This window comes from Geotrypetes seraphini, chromosome 4, assembly GCF_902459505.1.
Source record: "Geotrypetes seraphini chromosome 4, aGeoSer1.1, whole genome shotgun sequence".
Taxonomy (NCBI): Eukaryota; Metazoa; Chordata; class Amphibia; order Gymnophiona; family Dermophiidae; genus Geotrypetes; species Geotrypetes seraphini.
Genome location: NC_047087.1, coordinates 313,307,451 through 313,318,442, shown reverse-complemented (window position 1 = coordinate 313,318,442; position 10,992 = coordinate 313,307,451). Strand labels below are relative to the sequence as shown.

At 44.5% G+C, this 10,992-nt stretch overlaps 1 protein-coding gene across 3 annotated transcripts in view; it reads right to left on the bottom strand.

Annotated features, from left to right (window-relative positions):
• Positions 1–3,310: 3,310 nt before the first annotated feature.
• The window catches only part of TRUB1 (TruB pseudouridine synthase family member 1), a 39,704-nt gene continuing 32,022 nt past the window's right edge, over positions 3,311–10,992 (bottom strand). For all 3 annotated transcript variants that reach the window (XM_033943670.1, XM_033943672.1, XM_033943671.1), the window contains exons 6-8: positions 9,791–9,930; positions 8,279–8,335; positions 3,311–4,105 (exon numbers count right to left, since the gene is read on the bottom strand). In XM_033943670.1, the coding sequence (XP_033799561.1) occupies positions 3,891–4,105; positions 8,279–8,335; positions 9,791–9,930 (412 nt within the window). In that variant the 3' untranslated portion in view covers positions 3,311–3,890. The remainder of the gene's footprint in view (positions 4,106–8,278; positions 8,336–9,790; positions 9,931–10,992) is intronic.

The window sequence follows — 10,992 nt, the reverse complement described above, 5'->3', positions numbered from 1 at the left end:
CTACCACAGAAGGTTACACTGGGTGCCAATGGAGGCGCAAATAATGCTTACGTTTGCCTGTATTTGTTTCATGCAGGCCTGGGGACTAGCGCCTTCCTATCTTCTACCACATTTCGTACGACACAACTGTAACATATTTGCATACCCAAGGATCACCGGCTGCAAATACAAATCCTTTTTGGACAGATCTGTCATGTTCCAAGCAAGCAAACAGCAGTCCTGGCTGGGTAACTACATCAATGGAGCCAGGCTGACCTACGGCGCCTTTCGGAGAGTAATTAAAACCGTATTGTTTGACTGATTCATCTCCTAAACAGAAGCCACACTAAATTTATAAATGTATACTTTCCTACTGTCTATTTCTTGTGTAATATGTTGTACCTTCACTTTTTGCATTCTGTAATTCGCTGATTGTCCAGCCCTCTTCGATGTGAACCGCCTAGAAATCATCCGACTATGGCGGTATAGAAGAATAAAGTTATCATTATTATCTGTACATTCAATTCTCTACCCCCCCCCCCTTTTAAATGGTGAAATGTAGCCCATCAAACATTTGAAGTCCTATCCATGATCTCATTATTTGCAAAGTTCTGTTTCCTCTGTGTTGTCCGAGCTTCAGGTTCTCTTCCTAACACACCAGGACATACGTGTCAAACTCTGGCCCGCCAGACAATTTCAAATTTACGCTTAGGTTGGCCCGCCGGCAGACATTTTTTACCCAATCAGGTACAAGTGTTCACGCACAGGATGCATTGCGCCTCTCATCTCGCTGCCACTTTGCGATGCAGTGCTCCCGCCGCTGCTCTCCACAAGCGCCTTCCTCTGGGGAGGGCCATGGGGTGGGTGGGAATGTTAGTAATATTGAGTGTGTGTAGGCAGGAGTGTGCCTCAATGGAGGGAGTAGGTGGAATAGGGACTGGGTGAGTTCCCTTGGAGAACAGAATAGAAAATTAAATAACTACCGCGCGCGTTATACGTGGTTTTTACATACCGCGCATACCCTTGTTTCCGGATGCCAGCCCAGCTGCTTCCTCTGCCGGCGGTCCTGCCCCTTCTCAGAGCCCTGTGCTGCGCTGCTTCCTCTTCAGGCGGTCCCGCCCTTTCTCTGACGTAAGAGAAAGGGTGGGACCGCCGGAAGAAAAGGCAGTGCAGCAGGGCTCAGAGAAGGGGCGGGACCGCCGGCAGAGGAAACAGCTGGGCTCGCTGGCATCCGGAAACAAGGTAGACAGCTTCTCCATGGGGGAGGGGGGGGAGGCTGTGGGGGTGCGAGCGGTCCTTCAGGGTGGGGGTGCGAGTGGTCCTGCGGGGGGGTGAATCGGACGTCGGGGGGGGCATCAGGCTTTCAGGGTAGGGACAGGACTTCAAGGTGGAAAGGAGAGTCGGGGCGGGCGAAAAGAGAGTCGGGGTCTCCAGAGGAGAGTCGGGGCGGGCGAAAGGAGAGTCGGGCAGCATACGCGGTATACGGGTGTGCGCGGTATATAAAAAATTCTGTACATAAATTTGTGTTTTTCGCATGCTATACCAGTGTGCGCGTTTTACACGGGTGCGCGTTATCTATGTGAAAATACGGTAGTGTGAAAAGTTTCAGCCTCTAATAACCAGAGCTGAGATTGTGACATCATAATGCCTCATTCCACCAATAAGAGCCAACCTCATCAGTGATGTCACAATGGCTCACTTTGGCTCACTTTTGCTACATTTTGATTTCTAGAGTGGCGCAGTGGTTAAAGCTACAGCCTCAGCACCCTGAGGTTGTGGGTTCAAATCCCATGATGCTCCTTGTGACCCTGGGCAAGCCAATTAATCTCCCCATTGCCATCCCAGGTACATTAGATAGACTGTGAGCCCACCAGAACAGACAGGGAAAAATGCTTGAGTACATGAATAAATTAATGTAAAGTAAGAACATAAGAACATAAGAAGTGTTCTGATTTCCCCTGGGAAAACGGTATAGAAAATGGAATAAATAAATAAATAAAAACCAAGAACGGGAGAGGAAGTGTCTTCAAATGGCACCTCTTCATCCAGGGCTACAGCTGAAGAGTCTCATAGTGGCCCGCTGAGCACAGGAGCAATCGATCGTACGTTGTAGGAGCACTGCTCACAGTTTTTACAGGGTCGCCCACAAAAATATTTGCAAAGCTCAGAGGAAGGAACAAAAGAATTTCATAACATTTGCAGATCTCCTTAAGACAATCCTAGATTATTAATTAGTAAATAGTTCACTTATCTTTGATAACATTTACTAATTAATTATCTAGGATTGTCTTAAGGAGATCTGCAAATGTTATGAAATTCCTTTGTTCCTTCCTCTGAGCTTTTTATTGTTAAACACTGTGATATTATTAATGTATTTAATTATTGCTTGAATCAATTGATAGGATTATATTTAAATAATGGATTCCCTGGATTTATTATATTTTGGTAGTTGTGAATCTATATCTATATATATATATAAAATCGGAGGTATGTATGTGTGTGTGTGTGTGTGTACGTGTGTACGTGCCGCGATCACGCAAAAACGGCTTGACCGATTTGAACGAAACTTGGTATGCAGATCCCTCACTACCTGGGGTGATATGTTCTGGGGGTCTCGCGGCCCACCTGCACACGTGGGCGGAGCTACAAACAGAAAATCAGATTTCACCCATTCATGTCAATGGAAAAAATGTAAAAAGCTGCCATTCTCACAGTAATTCAAAAACGGCTTGACCGATTTGAACGAAACTTGGTATGCAGATCCCTCACTACCTGGGGTGATATGTTATGGGGGTCTCGCGGCCCACAACTCTATGTTGCTTGCTCAAGGGTGGGTTCACCCAAGAATTTATATGTTCTTGCGCAAGGAGGTGAAACTAAAATTGTTGTTTATAATCACGTTTTGCGTTAGTTGTATTGTATTCATTTTGTCAAATATTTCACATTATAATTTGAATATTGTACTTTTTATTAAGCTGTAAAAAAATAATTTCATTCACCACTATAAAGTATCTTTATTTGAATCCATTTACAGTGTTATTGCTATAATTAAATACCCGTGCAACGCCGGGGCATCAGCTAGTGATATATATTTTTTTCTCTCAGCTTTTTTCTTGTTTCTGAGAGCATGACATTAAGGCGCTGGGTTTGTAAAGAGGAAGGTTTTTAGGGCCCTCCTAAAGCTCAAAGGACATCTTACTCCCACCCTGACCCTTCTCAGGGAAGCTGCAGGAACCTTCTACCTCTTAAAGAGCATTTTGTATCCCGGCATGGTTCATCCCATAGTCCTGCTATAAATACAACATATGTAGAAACACAATCAAAATGTGCAGCCAAGGAAGCAAACACCGAGAAGGTTTTTTTTATTATTTGTATAAAAAAAAGTGCACATTTTTATATCCCCAAAAGAATGCAAAGCTGATTTATAGGGCAATGAAAGAAAAAGGAAAAACCAGAGCTAAGAGATTGACAAAAGAAGAAATTAAGCTGATCTTTAATCAAGATGCATCTGTTTTGGGACAGGGTCAGCACTGGAGTCCCAGGGGCTCCTCACAGGTCTGTGGACTGCTGGCATCTTGGAATCCCTACAGCTGGTCCTCATTTAAGTCAGTTCCTGTGTTTCAGCGCAAAGCAGAACTAAAATTCCTTCTCCTGTCTCATCAGAGCAGACCACTACACCTCTTTTTGGTTCTGCAGTGGGAACAGGTGAGGGAGAGATGGAAGCATCATTACTTCTCAGGCCACTGGATTTTATGTAACTATCACTGCTGCTCCCAAAACCCAGTTTAAAAAATGTTCCTCGGGAGAACTCCTCCTAGACACTGGTTTCACACACAGTGGCAACCCACGTACACTTTGGTGTACCCTTATATCACAATGTACATGTGCCCCAGGTCTGGGCCACGTGCATTTCACTCCTCGTCACTGCTGGCCACGTCCTGGTTTGCCTCGTGGTCCTTTGGTGCACCGTCTTCTGGCTCCACAGGGAGAAGCTGCATGCTGTCTTCCAGAGCTTGCGACACACCATCAATAGTCCAGCACTCCTCCCGCAGGGCGTGATCCTTCAGGGTAAAGGGGCCCTGCTTAGTTCGGGTCAACTCCTTCACGTAGGCACAGGAAGAGAGCTCTGGAAGAAAAGAAAAACCAATCAACCTTCCTCTCTAGGATACAGACCAGTAAGTGCAGCACACGCGGGAGGCGGGGGGTCCTCACAAGACGGGAAATGATGACAGAAACTGTCCCACATCACTACAGGTCAGCCACTTGCAGACAAGCCTGGAAATCAGTATAAAAACGTAACTCCACGCATCATTTTTGCCCCTCTCCACATTCACTCAACACTTGTATCTGTGATAGGTTGAGTGATAAGGGGATTGAGGGATACGGATAGAAGTAGTGATAGGTTTTAGGATGAGGCAGGGACCACTTGACAGGTCATGGACCTGATGGGCTGACACGGGTGCGGACTGCTGGGCGTGATGGACCTCTGGTCTGACTCAGTGGAGACAACTTCTTATGTTCTTATGATAGCTCTGAGTTTTTATCAGCATCTGGGTAATCACTGAATTATTTCTAGATTCTGTTATTATTGAGAGGGATGAAACACAACTTCTCCTACCCACTTTTGAAGACATACGTACTTAGATTCATATAACCACTGCACAACCACTTACACCGTCCCATCCCCCAACAAAGACAGGAAACAAAATTCAAGCAGCTAGTGACAAGATGGCATCGAAAGCCACCTACCCTATACAGTAAACCCCCCGCGAATTTGCAGTTCGCAAATCGTGGACTCAGTCATTTGCAGCATTTTCTGACCGCCTCTTCCGAGAACTAAAGTCAGGCTACCCCAATCGGGAGCTGCTTTGACGCGCCAGATAGCGTGTCAAAGCCGCTCCTGATTGGTGTAGCCTGACTTTGGTTCCCGGAAGAGGCGGTCAGAAAATACTAAGAACGATCCCGCAGGAGATCAGCCTTTTTTTCAGCCCCTGCCAGCCCTCTCCCACCTTTGATTCGCAGTTTTTTGAAATTCGTGGGTGCTCATGGAACGGAACCTCCGCGAATTTTGGAAGAGTACTGTACTTCCAAAGTTACACACTTACATTCCAACACCCACCATTCCCACACACACCAACACCCAGCCATACCCTATCATACATAGACACTCATTCCAGTTCACCTGCCAGTCACCAGTACCCCCCCCCCCTATCTACATCCTCCTTATCCCCCCCATTCATTCCTAAATATTTCTACCTGCCTATTCCCCTGCATCCCACAGGTAGCCAGAAAATTCATATCCAGAGCCCACCCACTCCTACACCTACCAAGCACACAAACAAACATACCCTGCCCACCCCTTACCACCAAAATATTTGGAGGCTCTTTATTTTGGTCAGTTCTCATTATTCAGTGTGCATTTGATTAGATTCCAGCGTAACTTTATTCATGAGGATGTATTGAAAACAAAGTAGTGTCCGAGGATTGTTAATTTTGTAATTATTATATAAATTAAAAAATAATAATATACACATAATAGGGTGTTTTGAAAATATGAGGTTTTTTTTAAGATCAGTGATTGAAATTTGGAACTGATAAGTCTCCGACTTACTGTAAATCCTTTAGCATTTCATCAGTTTCTGAGATTCTTTTTCTCCTTTTACTTTTACAAACCATCTCATTTTTTGGGTAATGTACCTTGGTCTCACCTTCGACACTTACACCCCACCTCTCTCCTGCTTATCTGTAATCTCCACATTCCTACACTCATATTCAGCAATCCCACCCACCCACCCACATGTAAACACAATCTCCCACACCTGCAACTCCAACCAGTCCCACATGTGATGTTCCACTCACAGCCAGCCTACATACCCTGAAAAGCCCACCTCATCCACATCCCAATCCTTCTACAAACGCCTCTGCGTGCCTTCTACAAACCTTGTTGACTAGGAAATCTAGAGTAAAAGAACCACATGTTTTCAGCAGGATTTCAGAGACGGGGGGAATAAAATGTTCACTAGAAAGATATACTGGGAATGATTAAGAAGGGGATCACGAATAGATCGGAGAAGGTTATCATGCCGCTGTACCGAACCATGGTGCGCCCTCACCTGGAGTACTGCGTTCAGCACTGGTCGCCGTACATGAAGAAGAGTCTAGAGAAGAGCGACTAACATGGTTAAGGGGCTGGAGGAGTTGCTGTACAGTGAGAGATTAGAGAAACTGGGCCTCTTCTCCCTTGAAAAGAGGAGACTGAGAGGGGACATGATTGAAACATTCAAGATAATGAAGGGAATAGACTTAGTAGATAGAGACAGGTTGTTCACCCTCTCCAAGGTAGAGAGAACGAGAGGGCACTCTCTAAAGTTAAAAGGGGATAGATTCCGTACAAACGTAAGGAAGTTCTTCTTCACCCAGAGAGTGGTGGAAAACTGGAACGCTCTTCCGGAGGCTGTTATAGGGGAAACACCCTCCAGGGATTCAAATAGGGGAAAACACCCTCCAGGGATTCAAGACAAAGTTAGACAAAATACTGAAGGGAATAGACTTAGTAGATAAGGACAGGTTGTTCACCCTCTCCAAGGTACAGAGAACGAGAGGGCACTCTCTAAAGTTAAAAGGGGATAGATTCTGTAGAAACGTAAGGAAGTTCTTCTTCACCCAGAGAGTGTTTGGATAGGTTCCTAGAGGATAAGGGGATTGAGGGGTACAGATAGGAGTTGAGGTAGGTTATAGAAATAGTCAGGGACCATTGCACAGGTGATGGGCCTGGAGGGCCGCCACGGGAGCGGACCGCTGGGCGGGATGGACCTTTGGTCTGACCCAGTGGAGGCAAATTCTTATGTTCTTATGGTGGAGAGCTGGAATGCTCTTCCGGAGACTGTTATAGGGGAAAACACCTTCCAGAGATTTAAGACAAAGTTGGACGGGTTTGAACAAAAGCAGGAGGGCTGGTCACAGGGCACTGGTCTTTGACCTGGGGGCCACCGTGGGAGCGGACTGCTGGGCACAATGGACCACTGGTCTGACCCAGCAGCAGCAAATTCTTATGTTCTTACAGAGTCTCTCTGAGAGTCGGGGTTAGAAGGAAAAGAAGACAAATTGCCCAGACCAAGGAGTGGGCTGAGATCCTGGAGAACCGGGTTCAATTCCCACTGTGGCTCCTTGGGACTCTGGGAAAGTCACTTAACCTTCCAATGCCCCAGGTACAAAAAAAAAGTTACTTTAGATTTTGAGCTCACTAGGATTAGAGGAAATATCTGTATACAATAAATTGGGAACTGCTTTGATTGTATCACAGAAAGGAGGTCTATCAAATCCATGGTAATGATTCCTACAAAATCCTGAGTGGAGTAGAACGGGGTACAAGTGGATCGATTTTTCACAACATCAAAAATTACAAAGACTAGGGGACACTGGATGAAGTTACAGAGAAATACTTTTAAAACCAATAGGAGGAAATGTTTTTTCACTCAGAGAATAGTTAAGCTCTGGAATGCATTGCCAGAGGTTGTGGTAAGAGCGGATAACGCAGCTGGTTTTAAGAAATGTTTGAACAAGTTCCTGGAGGAAAAGTCCGTAGTCTGTTATTGAGAAAGACATGGGAGAAGCCACTGCTTGCCCTGGATCGGTGACATGGAATTTTGTTACTCTTTGGGGTTCCGGAATCTTTTGTTACTCTTTGGGATTCTGAATGGAATGTTGCTACTCTGGGATTCTAGAATCTTGCTATTCTTTAGGATTCTGAATGGAATGTTGCTACTCTGGGATTCTAGAATCTTGCTACTCTTTAGGATTCTGAATGGAATGTTGCTACTCTGGGATTCTAGAATCTTGCTATTCTTTAGGATTCTGAATGGAATGTTGCTACTCTGGGATTCTAGAATCTTGCTATTCTTTAGGATTCTGAATGGAATGTTGCTACTCTGGGATTCTAGAATCTTGCTATTCTTTAGGATTCTGAATGGAATGTTGCTACTCTGGGATTCTAGAATCTTGCTACTCTTTAGGATTCTGAATGGAATGTTGCTACTCTGGGATTCTAGAATCTTGCTACTCTTTAGGATTCTGAATGGAATGTTGCTACTCCTTGGGTTTCGGCCAGGTACTAGGGAATAAGGTTATTGTTATGTTCTTATCTTTATGAAATGATAAAAAGAAGGTCAGATCTGTTACTTTCAGTACTACCACTCCTGCAACCCCCCGTAAAATTTTTGGCACAGGGACCCACTGACTGTTTTCTGTCTTTTAATGAAGAGGTCCATGTACACTTTATGAAGGATAAGGCTATGCTCACCTCTGCCGATGTCGCTCACCAGGCTGCGTACGTAGAAGCCACCGCCACACTCCACATCTGGCAGGGAAAAGAGAAGAGACTCCTTTCACTGTTGACTCCAAGAAATGCAGGTAGATAAAGCCAGCAGAAAACATTCACAGGCCATGCAGGAAGCTATTCACCATCTCACATCTAATATAAATCTGGCTCCCAAGATATTGTAATGGGGAGAAAAGGGAGGTCTTTTTATCGACAAAAAAGGATCAAAATATAAACTGGGAACGATATAACTCTCAGAAACAAGGCATGAAATACAAAGACCTCATAGCTGTATAAAATGCAAAAGATTTTTTAAATAAAATAATCTCCCACCTAATCTGACCCCCCCCCCCACACCCTCTGAGCAAAGTATCAATACCAACATGATCTAACATGAGAATTAGGGAGACAAGTATATGGAGAAAGTCAGCCAACTTCTATCAAGTACTCCGCAGGGTTTCCCTTGTTTGGAGGCGTCATTACTCAAAATAGGCGGAGTTGTAAAAATGGGATGCTCATCTATGGACTCCATTAACTGACAATGGTTAACACAGATGGGTTAAAAAAAAAGTTTGGACAAGTTCCTGGAGGAAAAGTCCATAGTCTGCTATTAAGACAGACATGGAGGAAGCCACTGCTTGATCTGGATCAGTCAAATAAACAAAAAGGAGCAAGAACCTCTCTAAAACATCGAGAGGAGAGTGATTAAAGGGAATGTAACAACCATACAAAGTAATTACTCAATGATGTATGAATAGATGCTTGTAACCATACAACTTGTTCATAGAGTTTTGGAACTCAGAGAAATGGAGGTGATAACAGGGACGAATCCCAACACTACCACCTCACCGCCCAATCATTGCTACCACTCTAGAAGCCTTGTTGTAAATGATGTCGTTGTTTAAAGAGTGCTCAAAGCTACTGCTTTTGAAAAATACTAAACAGCAAACTTAACTTTGGCTTGCAAGCCAAACCTGCAAGCCAACCTGCAAGCCAAAGTTAAGTTTGCTGTTTAGTATTTTTCAAAAGCAGTAGCTTTGAGCACTCTTTAAACAACGACATCATTTACAACAGGCTTCTAGAGTGGTAGCAATGATTGGGCGGTGAGGTGGTAGTGTTGGGATTCGTCCCTGTTATCACCTCCATTTCTCATACATCATTGAGTGATTACTTTGTATGGTTGATCTGGATCAGTAACATGGAACGTTTCTACTCTGGGATTCTGGAATCTTGATGCTCTTTGGGGGATCCAGAATGTTGCTACTATTTCTAATGGGTACTTGTGACCTGGATGATGTAATCCTTACCACATCTGCTAATCTTACCATTTTGTTTTCTCTGTTTCCCTCAACCTTTTCTTACATGGTTAAGGCATTCCTGTAAGACATGCCACGGGGGGGAGTGAGATGATCTTTGGGTTTGCTCCCCCTTCTCTGGCATCGCCCTAGCTGAACTATTAACACTGAAGCATCATCTGTAAGCGATCTTACTCACCCAGCGTGAAGAGTGGCGGCTGGAAGGCCGTAATCCACAGACCATACACCTTTACTGGCCGTGCCGGTTTGGCGTCCACCACTTTCCCTTTCATTACCAAACTAGAAAGTCTCTGCCCGCCCTTCTTCAGAGCCGAGTAGCTGAAGGATTTGGAAGCAGACATGTGAACATCTCTACAGCATAAACATTACCCCCCATCTCTCACCCCACACCTAGACTCTCTCATTTTCTAACCCGATAGCATCCTTCTGCTCCAGGGGAAGCCATTGCTTGCCCTGGATCAGTAGCATGGAATGTTGCTGCTCTTTGGGGTTCCGGAATCTTGCTATTCTTTGAGATTCTGCATGGAATCTTGATACTCTTTGGGGTTCCGGAATCTTTTGTTACTCTTTGGGATTCTAGAATCTTGCTACTCTTTAGAATTCTGAATGGAATGTTGCTACTCTTTGGGGATTCTACATGGAATATTGCACTCTTTGGGGTTCCGGATCTTGCTTTCCTTTGAGATTCTGCATGGAATCTTGCTATTTTTCAGGATTCTGCATGGAATCTTGCTACTCCTTGGGGTTCTGTATGGAATGTTGCTACTCTTTGGGGTTCAGGAATCTTTTGTTACTCTTTGGGATTTTAGAATCTTGCTATTCTTTAGGATTCCGCACTCTTTAGGGTTCCAGAATCTTGCTTACTCCGAGATAATGGAATGTTGCTACTCCTTGGGTTTTGGCCAGGTACTAGGGACCTGGATTGGCCACCGTGAGAACGGACTACTGCGCTTGATGCGTAATTGCTGTTTTAAATGGTAAAAAAGCCAAAGCCTTTTGCTTCACTTTGCTTAGCAATAAGCGTCTGACTTTTACAGCCAGAGCAAGGGAACAGTGAGTGTGTGGTACCTGAGCTAATTGGCTTGGAGGGGTATCAGTATTTCAGTATTTATACACTGCTTCTAGCCTTAGCGGTTCTCAAGTATTTCTCCTTATCTGTCCAATCTAGAGTGATGGAGTGACTTCAGATACAGTCTTTTGTCTCCACTACCTCTATCAGGTCCACAAATTCACCGCTCCTTTTGTGAAGTATATTTTCCTCAGGTTTCTTCTGAGTATATCCCCTATCGCCTTCATCCTCTGCCCCCTCATTCCAGCTGAAAGAGACTCGCCAAGTAGATATTTAAATGTCTCTATTACACCTTCCTTTTCTTTAGAAGT